The sequence below is a fragment of the Pinus tabuliformis genome, chromosome J (genome assembly GCF_031772625.1).
Source record: "Pinus tabuliformis cultivar Carrire ecotype Pingquan chromosome J, CPIR1, whole genome shotgun sequence".
NCBI classification, from domain to species: Eukaryota; Viridiplantae; Streptophyta; class Pinopsida; order Pinales; family Pinaceae; genus Pinus; species Pinus tabuliformis.
In genome coordinates, this window is record NC_142295.1 from 79,994,077 (window position 1) to 80,011,180 (window position 17,104).

At 39.7% G+C, this 17,104-nt stretch overlaps 1 protein-coding gene across 5 annotated transcripts in view; it reads right to left on the reverse strand.

The window, feature by feature from the left end:
• Positions 1-17,104, reverse strand: part of LOC149225604 (uncharacterized) — a 162,563-nt gene that overhangs the window by 53,679 nt on the left and 91,780 nt on the right. For 4 of the 5 annotated variants that reach the window (XM_089377196.1, XM_089377195.1, XM_089377194.1 and 1 more), the window contains 2 exons: positions 9,958-10,024; positions 9,583-9,709 (listed from right to left, as the gene is read on the reverse strand). In XM_089377196.1, the coding sequence (XP_089233322.1) occupies positions 9,650-9,709; positions 9,958-10,024 (127 nt within the window). In that variant the 3' untranslated portion in view covers positions 9,583-9,649. The remainder of the gene's footprint in view (positions 1-9,582; positions 9,710-9,957; positions 10,025-17,104) is intronic. The other variant, XM_089377193.1, reaches the window with a different exon arrangement.

Consider the following 17,104-nt stretch of genomic DNA (forward strand, 5'->3'; position numbering starts at 1 on the left):
TACTGCTGATAGGACTAACTAATGTTGTGTATATTGCTGGTACATTCAATAAAAGTTTTGCTACTGTTTTATAAATTGGTAAGTACTGTACAGCAAGATTTGCTGGTATAACAGCACTATGAGTGAGATTGAGAAATTGTAACCTGCTATATACTGTTGGTATTTTTGGTAAAATCAACTACTTGTTTAGACTGTTGTGCATTCAATATTATCTCTGTTTGAAATTAGAAGAAATACTATGATACTGGTGCAATTTGTCATGTGCTTTTTTCAACCCTAAGGGCAATTTCCCCCAAGGGATATTACACTATCCCCCATTTATATAGAAGGTGAGGGAGGCTAACAATACATAAAGGACCTAGCCCATTGCAAGCAACCTATCTATGAGATGATAGGCTGACGTAGTACTCCAAATACATGTGACACAATTCAAGCTCGAAAATGAAGATGTTCAACAAGCAAGGCTCTAAAGCATGAACGCTCAAGAATGTACAATGCTCCACATCCACAAGCCTCTAAAGCTCCAACACTGCCATGTGCTTCTTTGGGTCCACCCCATCAACCTAATCAATCCCTCAATTCAAGTGTTCTCAGGTCAAGAACAAGACTCCATGTAAGCAACCAAAGTGTGCTCCTCCAATGCAACCATCCTCCCAAGAAAGCAACCTCCATGTGGCCATCACGAAGAACTCATCAAGCTCCATTGCATCTCCAAAATAAGTACCCAGATGAGGTCTAGCAATCAATGAGGAAGCAACCTCATAGGTGTATGTACATCATGGCACATCCAAGGTTCATACATACACCATGCACCTCACATCACATGAAGCACCCATAACAATGATGTCAACACTCTTGAAGTAACCCCAAAAGCTAACAGTTTCTTCTAAACAATTTAGTTTGAATATTTTTAATCCTATTATAAACTTAGTTTGTAAGGCAGTATTCCTGTGCCTATGCAAGAAAAAGAAAGTCAACAAGAAAGAAACTGTTAAATTTGGCAACTAGGGCCAAACTCCACCTTGGACAGCTCATATGATGCAGTTGATATTTTTATTGGATTCCTCTTTCTGAGAGGTGTAGGATTCATCTAAAGATCATCTCATTTTGACATGACATGTATAGATGGAATTATGAATTTATTTCTTCTATGGACAAATTATCAAGGTCGGCCAGCAATCTAATGTAGGCTCAGAAGCCCAAAAAACACGTCTCTTCACCCTCAACGTTGCATATAAATAGAAGGAGCATCTAATTCATTTGGACATCATTCATCACACACATTTCTCTCTCTCTCCTCATCTGATTGGGTGTATGGATTTCTGGGCAGCCTCTCTCCTCCACACATGCGAAGGACAAGTTTGTAATTTTCTGTTTTCTAGGTTGACCAAATTGTACCAGCGTTGACCGGGCAGCAGTTGACATTGTTTGACTGCGTTTTTCCTCAGAAATTCTGTTTGGGCAGGCCACATTTCGGGGCACAGAAATCAAGGCAACCTGAGCTGTTTGACCAGCATTGACCATAGAAAAGTTGACTGTGGGTTTGACCCGCAGGTTTGACTCTGCATTGACCAGGTTTGACTGATATTTTCAGGACTATTTTGGGCTGATTTGGACTGCTGTTGGAGACCAATTTGACTGGGTTTGACTGAGCTGATTTGGAGGTGTAATTCTGTTGATTTGACCAGCGTTGACTTTCTGGTTAGGGCATCCTGTTGACTGCAGTTTGATTGGACATATTTGACTGTGATTGGGCAAGTGAATTTTGTATATTGTACTCTCTCTCTCTGCTGAACTTTTGAAGAATCATAAGAAGAATTGATCAAAGGGTTTCCCCACATTGGGGTTTGTCCCCGGCATGCACCACATCTTGTGTCCTCTTGTCTTGGCTTGCCTTCTACTGTTTTTATTTATGTTCTATCTGCATTTACTGTCATCTTAATGTGATTGCTAATCTGGAAATTGATATTGGGGTAATAAGAAAATTGAAGTAAATTGCTCTTAAGCATAAAACATACCATTGTTATCTAAAATTAACATGGTATCAGAGTTGAGGTGAAGACAAAGCCCAAGCAAGAGTGAAAAGAGCAACCAATGATCTGTTGGACAAGGACAAGAATCAATGGCCTCCGCATCTTACTTCAAACCTGATGACAAGCTCAATGATAGGTCTGATTATCATGCATGGAAGATGTCTCTTGATTTGACTTTGGAAGAGCAGGATGTTATGGATTATGTGCACGGAAAGATCATTGAACCTCCTTCAAATGCACCGGCTGCCGCTAAGACAAAGTACAACAAAGGTGAAGTTAAAGCTAAGAAGATCATCATGGATTCTAGTAACAAGCATTTGGTTGCATACATCTCTTATTTGAACACATCCAAGGAGATGTATGACAGGTTGGTTGGCATGTTCAAAGTTAGCAATGCAAACCAAGTTCTCTTCCTCAAGAACAACTTGAAGGACATTAAAAAGGGAAGAGGTGAAGATATCCAATCCTACTTCATGAGGATTACCGAGATCAAAAATGATCTTCTTTCAATTGGAGAAGTTATTACTGATAGGGAGCTCACACTCATTGCCCTTGGAGGTCTCCCTCATGAATGGCATGAGTTCAGCACTACTATCCTCAACAATGACAGGATTCCAAGTTTTGATGAATTGTTGACTAGATGTACTCAAGAAGAAACAAGGATGGTGGAGAGAGACATGCCTTCAAATAGGAATGAACCTACTACATTGTCCGCTCATGCTAAAAAGAAGAACAATGCAAGTTCACAAAAGCAATGTCAAGTAAGACCGGGATTCAAAGATGGAAGGAAGGGAAGATGCCGCATTCGTAATAGGTTTGGCCACTCTGCTAGGGAGTGTCCTAATAAAAGGGATACAACTTAGGATGATGACAACAACAACCACAACAATTTCAGGGGCAACAACAATCAAAGGAATGGTAGATTCAACAACAAAGGAAAAAGGAATGCTCCCGCTACTCAACATGGAAATGGTCGACCTCCCAAAAGATTAAAAAACTCCAACTATGATAAATCTAATGTTGTAGATAACAAGTACAAAGAATTTTATCTTATATCTACCCTCTACTGCCTCTCCACCGGATACCTTGGGAAATTGCTTGATTGATAGTGGTGCCTCAAGGCACTTTACTGGGTATAAGGAAGCTCTTTCAAATCCGTAGAAAATGATATAAATTTGGACATATTCTTGGAGACAATGCCACCTATCCCGTGAAGGGAGTTGGGAATGTTACTCTTCAATCGAATCAAGGTAACACCATTCATCTACAAGAAGTACTATATGTACCTGATCTAAAGAAGAACCTGGTATCTATTTCGGCAATGGAAGACAAAGGATTCAAGGTGGCATTCATTGATGGAAAGGTACGTGTTTGGAATAGAAAGTTCAAAGAAGCATTTACTCTTAGATTCAGGGTCGATAGCCTATATCAAGTTAAAGGAAACCCATTGGGAGTTATGTCTTGCGACACATCACTTCAATCCGAATTATGTTGTCCGTGACATCATTGGGAGGATATTTATATTATGCTATCTTTGTGGATGATTTCTCTCGCAAAACTTGGATATATTTCTTGAAGAAGAACGAAGTATTCTCATGGTTCCGTTCTTTCAAAGCTTTGGTCGAAAATCAAATAGGGAAGAAGATCAAAATATTGAGGACCGATAATGGAATCGAATGTGAATCAAATGAGTTCAATGACTATTATAGAGAAGTTGACATTAAGAGGGAGACTACCACTGCATATACTCCTGAACAAAATGGTGTTGCTGAAAGGAAGAATTGTTCTATTATAGAAGCCACTCGTGCCATGCTTCATGATCAAAGCCTTATGAAGTTCTTATGGGCGGAAGTTGCCAACGCTGTCGTGTATGTTCAAAATAGATGCCATCCTCAAGCGTTGGACTCCAAAACTCTCGAAGAAGTTTTCACCGGTAAGAAACCTGATGTTTCTCACTTTAGAATTTTTGGTAGCCCCGTATATTTTCATGTTCCGTAAGAAAAGAGTAGCAAATTGCATGCATCTGCGAAGAAAGGAACATTTGTGGGCTACAGTGAAACTTCTAAGGCATATAGAATCTATGTGCCTAATCAAAGAGAAGCAGAGATAAGTCATGATGTCACCTTCAATGAAGATGTTGCCCTTGGGAAGATTAGCAACCTTTATATTCCAAGGAAGATCAAAGAAGCGGATACAGGAAATCAGGGAGAACCGCAGGATGAGTCGATGCCTGATGTTGAGGGACCAATGGATCCCATTGATCCACCTCCTCATGAGCCCTCCTCCTCAAAAAGGAGACCCTCATGGCTTAGGGAAACTCTCGAAGATGCCGAGACACATATTGCACCAAGGGGGACATTTCGTGAAAGAAGGAAGCCGAATACGTACCAAGGGTACTTAGCTGCCATGAGCACCATTTTTCAAATTGAGCCTTGCACATTCGAAGTTGTGAAGCACCAAGTTTGGAAGGATGCTATGAACGAAGAGTATGAGTCAATTATGAAGAATGATGTCTGGGATGTTGTCCCTAGACCCAAGGACAAATCCGTTGTCAGCTTGAAATGGATCTACAAGATCAAGCATGGAGCTAATGGAAGTGTTGGAAAGTTCAAGGCCAGGTTTGTTGCTCGAGGCTTCTCCCAAAAGGAAGGTGTGGAGTACGATGAGATATTTGCACCAATTGCCCGATATAGCACCATTCATTCGATTATAGCCCTTGTTGCCTCGTAAGAATGGAACCTACACCAGAGGGATGCCAAAATCGCCTTCTTGCATGGTTCAATTAAGGAGGAAGTCTATGTAGAACAACCCTAGGGGTTTGAAGTTCAAGATCGTCAGACACATGTATGCAGGTTAAAGAAATCCCTCTATGGGTTGAAGCAAGCTCCCCTAGCTTGTTATGAGAGGATCGACAGCTATCTAATGAAGTTGGGTTTTACAAGAAGTGACGCTAATCTGAACCTTCACTTTAAGGTTGAAAATGACAGACCTCTCATCTTGGTACTTTATGTGGACGATCTCTTTCTGACAGGCGCAGACCCTCTTATTCATCAATGTCAAAGGGATTTGGCTTCAAAGTTTGAAATGAAGGACCTAGGAATGATGCATTATTTACTAGGGTTGGAGGTTTAGCAAAATCCAGGTGAAATTTTCCTTTCTCAAGTAAAATACATTGTAAACTACTTGAAAGATTTGGGATGGTGGATTGCAAGTCCGTGAGTACTCCGATAGAACTTAACTTCAAAAAGTTATGCGGAAGTGTTGTTGGGCCCGATTTGGGAAATCCTTTTGAGTATCGTCAACTCGTGGGGACCCTGATGTTCTTGGTGAACTCCCGGCCAAAAATATGTTTTGCAGTGAATACATTGAGTCAGTTTATGGTTGAGCCTCATCATATTCATTGGATTTCTACCAAGAATCTCTTGAGATATCTTCAAGCCACAATCACCTATGGACTGAGATACACTGCCGAGAATGTGAGGGTCCATGGTTATTCTGATGTTGAATGCGATGGGAGTGTGGTGGATCGTAAAAGCACATTGGGATGTTGCTTCTCTCTAGGTTCTGCTTTGATATCCTGGATGAGCAGGAAGGAGAAGTTGGTTGCTTTGAGCACCACTGAGACTCAATATATTGTTGCTAGTATGGCCTCCTCCTGTGAAGATATTTGGTTGAGGAAGCTCTTTAGTGAGCTGTTCGGACATGTGTTGGATACCACCGTGATCTATTGCGACAACCAAAGTAGGACTCGTCTTTCTGAGAATCCCGTGTTTCATGATCGCTCCAAGCATATTGATATCAGGCACCACTTTATCGGGATATTGTACGATGGGGAGCAATAAGCCTCCATCACATCGGGACTGATGATCAAGTCACAGATATTCTTACGAAGCCCCCTGGGGAAGGTCAAATTTTTAACCTTACATGAACGACTTGGAGTCGTGGAGAGGCCCTCTTATGAGGGTCCCGTTTGATTTGGATATTAAGTTCTGAGAGCTCTGGGGACTTGGGGTACTTCTTGGATTGATGAGCGACCATAGGGTGAGTGGTTCACCTTCCCCTAGTGGTGTGCGATGTACAGGATGAGTGGTTCACCTTCCCCTATGATACCCCATGATGGTTGAGATATGCATAGGATGAGTGGTTCACCTTCTCCTATGGCATATGAGAAGGATTAGTGGTTCACCTTCTCCTGTCGATACATCCTACCCATGTAGTCCAGGACTCATGGGAAGTACCTCTCATCTGGCCAATGAGTAGAGAAATGAGGATAGGGACCATGGTACTACCGATGGACGCATCATGTACTATTGTACTCCCTATGCTAAAATGTTTGATATTGATTTGGGATCAATGGACACTGACTTCGGGCCAGTGGAAAGTAATATGATACACTCTTGATTATTGGACACTGACTTCGGGCCAGTGGAGAATGGTATGACACGTTCTCGATCATTTCTTCTTCATTATTTCTTCTTGGTTCAGTAGAGCAAAGCACAATAAAAGTTAAAACAGAGCAGGGATGTCAGAGATGGTACAGATATTCAGATGGTTTGGCAGGTGGATTTCTCCCTAGTTGAGAGGGAGTGTTAAATTTGGCAACTAGGGCCAAACTCCACCTTGGACAGCTCATATGATGCAGCTGATATTATTATTGGATTCCTCTTTCTGAGAGGTGTAGGATTCATCTAAAGATCATCTCATTTTGACATGTATAAATGGAATTATGAATTTATTTCTTCTATGAACAAATTGTCAAGGTTGGCCAGCAATCTAATCTAGGCTCAGAAGCCCAAAATACACGTCTCTTCACCCTCAACGTTGCATATAAATAGAAGGAGCATCTAACTCATTTGGACATCATTCATCACACACATTTCTCTCTCTCTCCTCATCTGATTGGGTGTATGGATTTCTGGCAGCCTCTCTCCTCCACACGTGCGAACAAGTCTGTAAAATTCTGTTTTCTGGGTTGACCAAATTGTACCAGCGTTGACATTGTTTAACTGTGTTTTTCCTTGGAGAAATTCTGTTTGGCCAGGCTGCATTTCTGGGCACAAAAATCGAGGCAATCTGAGCTGTTTGACTCACATTGACCGCAGGTTTGACTCTGCGTTGACAAAATTTGACTGATATTTTCGGGACTATTTTGCACTGATTTGGACTACTGTTGGAGACCGATTTGACTGGGTTTGACCAAGCTTATTTGGAGGTGTAATTCTGTTGATTTGAGCAGCGTTGACTTTCTGGTTAGAGCATCCTGTTGACTGCAGTTTGACTGGACAGATTTGACTGTGATTGGACAAGTGAATTTTTTATATTGTACTCTCTCTCTCTGCTGAACTTTTGAAGAATAATAAGAAGAATTGATCAAAGGGTTTCCCCACATTGGGGTTGGTCCCTGGCATGCGCCACATCTTGTGTCCTCTTGTCTTGGCTTGTCTTCTACTGTTTTTATTTATGTTCTATCTGCATTTACTGTCATGTTAATGTGATTGTTAATCTGGAAATTGATATTGGGCTGATGAGAAAAATAGAAGTAAATTGCTCTTAAGCATAGAACATACCATTGTTATCTAAAATTAACAGAAACACTACAAGAGGCTAGTCCTTCCCAATATATTTATAGTCCTCAATGGAAAAATCAACGTAACCATTTTTATAAAAAAAATGTCATTTCATGCTGTAGCAAATGTTGTTAGACACCCATAAAACTCTTATTATTTCTCAGTATGCCGGCCATGATTTCCAGGATTAAGATTCCTTTCTGCTATAATTAAATGAATGTTATCTCATTAGAAGGTATCATTAGACAATTGTCTCTCTTATCTTTCAACGATTTTTAGGCTTAAGGTATTGGTATCTAGTTTGGGCGGCAAACAGCCCCTTTAGACAGTGTGCAATCCATCACTTTGAAAGCAACGTGGTTTCTTTTATGTTTTCTATCTTCGTGATAATTCATCATATTTGGGTCATCTTTTGAGCATGGTTTTAAAACTTGGACTCGGAAATGAACTCAGTCACCTATCAACTCGGGCTTCAACTCAAACTCAGATCGAGTCAGATTCAATTACTCAATTTTCAACTCATAAGACTCAGACTTGAGCTGGTTTCGTACCAAAACAGCCCCTTGTACCGAGTTGAATCAATGGCCTATCAACTCGGCCAGTTTTACTGGTTCCATGTCAAACAAGTCCGAGTTTTAAAACTATGCTCTTCAGTATTAATATTGCAAATATTTTCTGAATATTTCATGACATTTCTGTTGTAATCTCGATTTTTGGTGAACTTAGAGCAAATAAAGTGATATTAAAGCCACAACTGATTTTTGTTATCTCAGGGTTTATTCTACTATATTCTTTAAACTCAGTCAACTATCAACTCGGGCTTCAACTCAAACTCAGATCGAGTCAGATTCAATGACTCAATTTTCATCCCATAAAACTCAGACTTGAGCTGGTTTCATACCAAAACGGCCCCCTGTACTGAGTTGACTCGATGGCCTATCAACTCGGCCAGTTTTACTGGTTCCAAGTCAAACCAGTCCGAGTTTTAAAACTATGCTCTTCAGTATTAGTATTGCAAATATTTTCTGAATATTTCATGACACTTCTGTTGTAATCTCAATTTTTGTTGAACTTAGAGCAAATAAAGTGATACTAAAACCACAGCAGATTTTTGTTATCTCGGGGTTTATTCTACTATATTCTTTACTTTTGTTTAATTTTGGGCACTGCAGTTATTGCAACCATTTTATAATGGTTATCCTTAGAAGGCAATTATCTTTGTCAAACTCAACTTTCTAGCGTTGTTTTGCAACCAAGCTTACTAAAGCAGGTTCTTCTTCAATCCTGTGACACAAAACATCATGATTTCTTTGATTCCAAGTCATGATCAACTCCGCTTGTGTGGCTCCAGTTCTTGGCCTGCCAGCAAATTCTAATGTGAGGCTCAGCCCGTGGCTCACTCCTGCTCACATAGACTCCAAGATGGATATCAATCTTTTAAAACCAAAACTCCTATCCCAAAAGCAACCTTATATAATAGATGGATTCATTATAATTTCAAGGTGCATTTTTCTTCTTTAGAACAAATTTTTATTAGCTTCTTTTATGATAGACTTTATCTATTTTATGCCTCTGCTTTTCTCCTCAAAGACAGCACTGAACTATATATATTATAAAGGAATCATGTCAAGTTTAACTAATTCGTGCCCCACCATGATTTCAATAAAGTCTGGCTCCTAATAGGATCAGCTCAAATATCAACCTTATCCAGCAGCAAATAAATGATTATGGCCTTGTAAACAACATATGATAAAATATTTCATATTCAGAAGACAATTTACTGATAAAAAATAAGCTACTAAACAAAGATTTACTACTTGTGGAAAACAACATAATAAATCATATCAAAGTGAAAAAATTTCACACCTTTCATTGGATCATAAACTAGACGTTTTACTGACACAAAATGAGCTACTAAACAAAGGTTAACTAGTTGTGGAAAACAACATAATAAATCATGTCAAAGTGAAAAAAATTCACACCTTTCATTGGATTAGACACTAGAACAGGAAAATTTTAAAATTGGACGCAGCATCAGAACGAATTACTTTAAGCAGCATGGAGTCCTTCACGCCTTGCAATATTTCGCCACTTGTCCTTCAGATCCACCTTGAAAGACATATGGTATCATGTTACGGAATAATTATACCTAAAACATGAGTTACTATAGCTGTCTACAAAAGCCTAGCCATAGCCTTATCTAAGAAGAATCAAATCACTTCAAATCTTTTCCAACACTGCTCTTACTGTTTCTGTTCCACGTTCAGTTTTATAATTTCCATCTATCTGGGCTGAAATATGTACTATGACAACCAGCTAAGAAATATTTTTACAAACAAATTGCCTTTTCTTTTTACCTCAGTTCTCTCTTCAAAAATATCACGGTTTTTCTCAAGAATGAATTTCCAATGCCCTTTACCATACCTGCAGAGATAATACAAATCTCAGAAAAGCTAAAAACCTTCTTGACCTTAAAATCATATCCATCTTGATTTAGTCTGAGAACTCCAAATAATTTTCTACCATAATGTGCTTTATTGCACAGCAGACAATTCTTATGTTACTTGTCATTTAATTCATGAACAACATTTGCAGCTTTCAATAGTACTACAAATATGTTCCATGGATGTCCCCGCATGAATAGTCCTGCAGGCATTTACAAATATATAGCCCTACAGGCTTTGACTCAAAACATGTAAAACACACTTACCAAATAGTCACATCTCCAATATCGAAAAGAAACCTTCCATGAATCACAGATACCATGTCCAATAAATATCGAACCTCTTAGCCTGTGTGATTCAGGAAACCCATTTATTCATGCAATCTCATCTCATTCAGAGGCCAGCATGGGTTTTATAAAACTAGTATTAATGAACAATAGCCCAGGAAATTGTTGAAATGTGTAATTAGGTTTGGTCTTCATAAAACTTTATGTACTATCGATTTTTAAGTATTTGATGTCAAAAAATGGAAAAATTATTAGTCATTTTATAAAGCATGGGATTTCATGCTCTAAGTTAAATTGTTCTAGGTCAAAGCACACATTGTATGCTTCTTGCTGAAATATATAACTAGGTTCAGTCTTCATATGTACTCTTGATTCTCGTATATTGTAAAAAGAAAAGAAAATTATTATTATTATTTCTATATAGCATGGGTTTCATGCTCAAGGTCGATTTATTTTAGGTCAAGCACCCATTGTATGCTTCTAGGGCTTGTCATAGAGTCAAGAAGTCAATGGAGTCATTGTCATATGTAAAATACCTCATTGAGCATCTGGTAACATGTCAAAAGAATTATTTTGGAGTTAAACGTGTAAAATTACTCTTCCAAGACCAAGTCGGCCTGGCAGTGAAAAAGTTGGGCTAATTAGCGCAATTCGTCCTCCTACAAAGGCTATATATAGAAGAGACCATTCGACCTCATTTGGAGCATCACTCACTCATTCATCAAGGAAGCAAGAACAAGAAGCAAAAAGGCAAGCGAAGGACTAGAAGGAAGAAGGAAGTCGGAATTTCTGATTTTTACACTCTCTCTCTCTCTCATGTGTGACGAAAGGCTAGGGTTTCTGCAGCGTTAAGGCGCAAAGTTTCAAGTCATCCAGGATGGGTCAAAATTGGAAGAGAAGAAGCTGATTTGGTCACCCAGAAGCCTTTGAACAGGAAGCAGCCCAAGCGAAAGGAGGAGGAAGCTTTAGGAGCCCTAATTCACCCACACGTGTGAAGTTGCAGCTAGTTGAAGGGGGACAAACATTTCAGACCTGCACTAAGAGGGGAAATCTGCAGCTAAGGGTCGAAGTTCTGCGATTAGAAGAGATTTGATTTGGTAAGAAGCTCATCCTCCAGAAGGTTTGACTTGGTCTTGGTCTAGAGGTCTTGTTATTCGGCATTTGAAGAATCTATAAGAGGATATTTTTGTGGGTTTTCCTCTCTAGGAGAGGTTTTGGCCCTGGTTAGCAGCCTACATCTTGTGTCTTGACTCCTTGTGTACTATTGATCTTCATGTTTTGGTAGTTCTTTGATGATAAGAACAACATAATAATAAGAGAAGAAGAAGCTAATAATCAAGAAAAGTAAAAGATCACAAGCAGTTATAAAGTCTAAGAGAAATCACTTCAATTGTAGCTCTATTGATTTCTCAACATGGAATCAGAGCTAAGGTTGACAAAGGGCATGATGAAGATCACTACATCCTTGAACAAGTTCTCATTAAAGCAGTTCTCCATGATGACAACACATCTCAAGCAAGGCATCAAAGCATTTTCGAATCTCTTATTTGTGAAAATTCCTTAAACCCGAGAATCCCTACTGTAGCAACTGATGGTATTTCTCCTACTTGGTAGATTTTACATGAACAAGTTATTTGCAGCTTCCTACAGAAAACATCGAAATACATACACTGCAGCCTACATCAATTAAATAATATGTCGAAACAAGAAAATGAACAATAGAGAAAGATACAACACAAATGACACAGTTGTTTTTGGACAAATGTCCCCAGAAAAAAGCCAATGCTGCAAAACCGGTGCAACAGATCTGAGGGTTTTTATTGTTAAGCTGAAGTATTTCTTAATACAACTTTTGGATACCTTCCCGGCAATCCAGTTACAGAGATGTCACTCAGAAGGAAAAATTAGTGAGATTACCTCACTCTACATTGCAAGTCTCGGCTGATCTGACAGGTGAACCAACGAGTTCCCCGACTACTTCTACGTTGCCCCCGCGTCGGCCTCTAAGGCACTGTGTCACCTCTGTTGGGAATTGATTTTCCCTTTGGAGCTGATTCTAGCCCTCCCGGCTCAGAATATCCAGCACCCCAACAAATTTCGGACTTCTGCGTATGAGGCTCCGCATTACTCTGCATGGGCCCTGTGTGAGCCCTTCCTGGCTCTGTGTCACCCTCTCTGGCCTCTGCGTTGCCTCCTCTGTGTGTCTCTCTGCCTTTCTACTAAGTATCCTTAGCTCCGGAGAAGACCCTCCAGCCAAAACTCCCTCTGCTTCTCACTGCATGATCACTACAAATCACGGTGCTGCCTCTAGCTTCAGCGATTCGATCTGATTGATCAACTATCTATGTGTCTTCCAAATGACCCTCAAGCCTCTCCTTAAATAATCTCCTCGTTAACATTCAACGGCCCAGAATAGACGTTAATCAATGGCTAAGATCATTTCTGCTTGATCCTCGTCTTCTTCTAGGAGTTACACCCACAGTTAGATTAATACCCATTAATTATTTTAATTTGCTAAGTTTAGACTTAGGGTCCCATTAAAAATAATTAATTTTTTTAATAAAACTGTCTCTGTGTGGAATTTCCCAAAACGCTTTCTGGGTTCTTTGGAATACATGTGCCCAAGCCTCCCTACAAAATTTGAGACTTAGAGCACATCCGATGCTACCAGAAATCAACACTCCCTCTTAGCGAGGAATGTGCTCTAGCAATTCCTCCCACTGAAGCATCACACTGACTTCATAGCATCGTCCTCTGCGTTGTTGATGTTTGGCATGTTGTCCACCAACTACTGCGTTCCTGCTGCAACTATACTGTCGCTGACACTGCCACTGCCACTGTCAACACTGCATCCGTACTACAACTCCCTCTGAATTTTTGCATCTGTGTTGTTGTTGGCACTGCACTGTCTGTTGATTTTGGGTAGCATTGAATGTGCTCTAGCTTCGAAATTTTGTGGAGGGGCTAGAACACATGAAATCTCCAAAACCCAGAAATCGTTTGGAGAAATTCCACTCGAATGAGGAGTTATTAAAATAATTAATATTTTTAATAAGTTCCTAAGTCTAAACTTAGGAAAACAAAAATATTAATGGGTATTAATAAAAATATGGGTGAGAAACTTCTAAGTGACATGGATCAAGTTTGTTTTAACTCTTAGTCGTTGATTAGAGATTATACCACGGCCGTTGATTCATCAACAGGAAAAGTATAAGAGCAGTCTTGAGGGCCAATTGGAGATACACCAACAGATAAAAGAGTTTGATTTTTATGCGGCGTGGTTTGCTGAAAAATTCAAGCTGAGTGATCTAAGTTGCAGTGAGAGAGGAGCAGCTCGGCAGAAGGAATACATAGCAGAGAGGCAAAGCAGCAGCAAGAGAGACAATGCAGCTCCAAAGAGGGTGACACAAAAGCTAGAGGGGCTGATGCAGTCCCTTAGAGACAACATTGGGGTTTTTTTGTGGGGCAGAGAAACCAGTCATTTAGCATATCGAATAGTGAGCAAGGGAGGCTCACTAGAAGGGTGACGTAGCTCCTAGAGGAGGTGACAAAGTTCCAGCGCAGAGCTTGGGGCACCCATCGCTGCCTAGCACTAGGAACAACATTGTCATCTGTGGGGTTTGATCATCCAGTGGTTGGAATTGCCAAATATCTGTCTACGAATAGAGGTACTTCTGCCAGGTTTATTCTCTGTTGGGTGAGTCGGATTTGGAACCCTAGGTGTATTCAGAAATCTGCTTAATAATACAAACCCTTTATATGTTGCACCGGTTTTCCTGAAGTGGGTTTTTCCGGGGACGATTGTCCAAAAATAACAGTGTCCCTTGTGTGATTGTCTCAGTTTATTTCAGTTCATGATCTGTATGTATGTGTCAGTGTTACTTGGGAGCAAGAGCGAAAGCGAGGTGCGGGAGCGACATTTTCAAAAGCTCCCGATTTGGGAGCGAATCCTGGAAATATTTTTATATAATATATATATTTTTTATATTTTGATACATATATGTCAACAAAAACATGTAGAATGATGAATTAGATATAAAAAACATAAAAAAACATAGATTGATCATTGAACCATATAACATTAATCATCTAGAAATTATAATCTTCATCAACCACATCCACAAGTTAGTAACATACAACATATTAAGTCTCGTGAATCACGATTCATCAATCTTAAAGTTTCAACTTCAAGCTTTCAAAATTGAAAATTCAATATATAACATTTATCATCATTGATCACCAAAGTTGTACTTGTAAGCTAAGTTTAACCATTACAAGAAATAATATCTAACATGAAATGAAATGTTATAATTCATAAAATGAATTATGAAATGAAATGAAACAACTTTCACGAAGCATCATATTCATAATTCAAAATCATTACCAATGAGTTATAATTGCCAACTTCAAACATCTAACTTAAATTGTCATATATTGTTTACAAAAAATATCATAATAAATCAGTTATGAAAACTAATAGAAAGTAGAAACGACAAGTAAACTGTAAATCTATTATCTACTACTTCATGTGGCCCTTGCCACGAGAAGTGTCTAATGTATGAGCAGGTCGTGGTGTTCTTCTAAGAATCTCCTCCCGCACAGACCGACGACCAGAACTAGAAGGCACACACCCTCCACGTGAAGGTGTAGATGGAGGCGGCGACAACAAAGGAACAAGACTCAGAACTCGAGCACTACTACTGGATGGTGGAGGTGGCATGGTTTTTGCTTCATCTTCCTCTCTCATAAGTTCTACTTCCAGTTCTTCAAGATGTATAGTGCCATCCTCCAAATTATCATCCTTTGGGTGGTTGTCCCAAATCTTATATGTTGGATCCTCATAAGCCCGATCACAGTAATGACTCAACAACCTCAAGTTGTAGTGCACATAAACCAAGCTTTCTGCCTGGTTTTCATTGAGTTTGTTTCTTTTCACATTATGTATGAAGTTGTAGGTGCTCCAACACCTCCCTGCAGAAGAAGTATTTACAACCTATGAGAGAACTTGTTTTGCCAATTTTGGCAGAAGTCCCTAGCCGCCATATGATTCCCACCATGTGAGAGCATCAAATCTGTCTCTATCTTCCATTGCATGAAAGGTTCCCAACAAACCAGTGCAACTGAAGTATCTACCTAATTCAAGACGCACACTAGCACATTCCTCGCTGTCAGGTATCAACTTTTCTAATGCTTGCAAATATCCTGTAGATACCTCTTCATCTATATGGAGTTTGACCCTAACCCAAACCCCTGGTGCAGGTCGGCCCAACCAAGATGCAGAGTAGTATTTTGGCGCAAGGAGATATGCCAAGCAATGTAGTGGAACATTAAGTTTATCCCACCATATTCACACACAATCGTGAATCAGTTTATACAAGTTGGGATCATTTTTATGAACAATATCTTTTATTTGCCCCAACATGGTATCCATCTGCTCATACACCTCGCCAATCACTGGTTTATCTGTATCTGCAAACCAAATCATGTGATAAATGAGCTTGATGAAATCCAATACTTGCCTCACACATGCCCAAAACATACCATCAAAAGCGATCTCCTCCACTTGTTCAAAACGTTGCATGTTAGTTGCATTTGTAGCCCTTTCCTTTAATACCTCCCAGTGTGGACTCCATACCATGCTAGCCAATGACTCTCTTACCTTAAAAAGGCGCCTGAAGGTGAGGTAATAGCTAACAAATCTAGTCCTTGCAATCTTCAACAACTCCAATCTTGAGTGACTGCGGAAAAGGCCATGGGTATTGCTATGATTTGTAATAAATTTTATCATTTCTTTGCCTCTCTTGTACAAATCACCAATCCATTTGTATTGTTTGTTTTTGTTCTTAACGATATCATGCATCAAAAGGTTCATTGTGTGAATCAAACACCCAGACCAAAATATGTTGGGGTATTTATCCTCAATAATTGTTCCCGCTGCCTTACAATTAGGAGCATTATCAGTGATGACTTGGATGACATTGTATGGCCCAATACGCTCAATTGTTTCAAGTAATGGTTCTGCAACGTTGATGCCGGTCTTGAACTTGTCTGAGTAATCATATGCTGAAAGAAAGATGGCACCACTAACAGACACAACAAGAACACTTATCAATGGCTTGCCTTTTACATTTGTCCATCCATCAAATACAATGGACACCCCGTGGTCAGTCCAAGAACTTGTCATTCTATTCAAAGAATGTGATAATTTTTGCTTTTTCATGATCAGGTCCAACGGTTCTAGCCTTGTCATACCCAGGGCACTTGTATCCTTTAGGGGCATCATTTATGGCAGAAACCATTTCGTGCCAATAAGGTGAGCGAAGAACATTGAATGGTATCCCACATGCATAGAGAAACCTGTAAACTTTTGAATCCACATCATTCCTACACCCTTCATCAAGGAAATCTGATATGCTTCTACGCCTTAAACTTGGTGACCTTGTGCCTCCATATCCACTGCCTTGGGAGGATGCTGAAGGAGTTCTTTGTGCATGTGATTGTGAGCTTGGTTCAAAGAAACCATTTGATTTTTTAGATTTGTATTGGGCTTCCTCCTCTTCCCTTCTATATTTGGCTCTATTTGCTGCTAACACACCTGGACAAGTTTTGATTCCTATTTGTTTATCTCCATCCCATGGCCTTTTCCCACAGAGGTCCTTTCTGGCACGAGTGTATGAACCTATGTAATTATTGTTGCAATGGGGGCAATGAAATTTAGTGGTTCCACCCCCTTTCCCTGCTTCAGACCTATTAACATATTTCCACAATGGAGA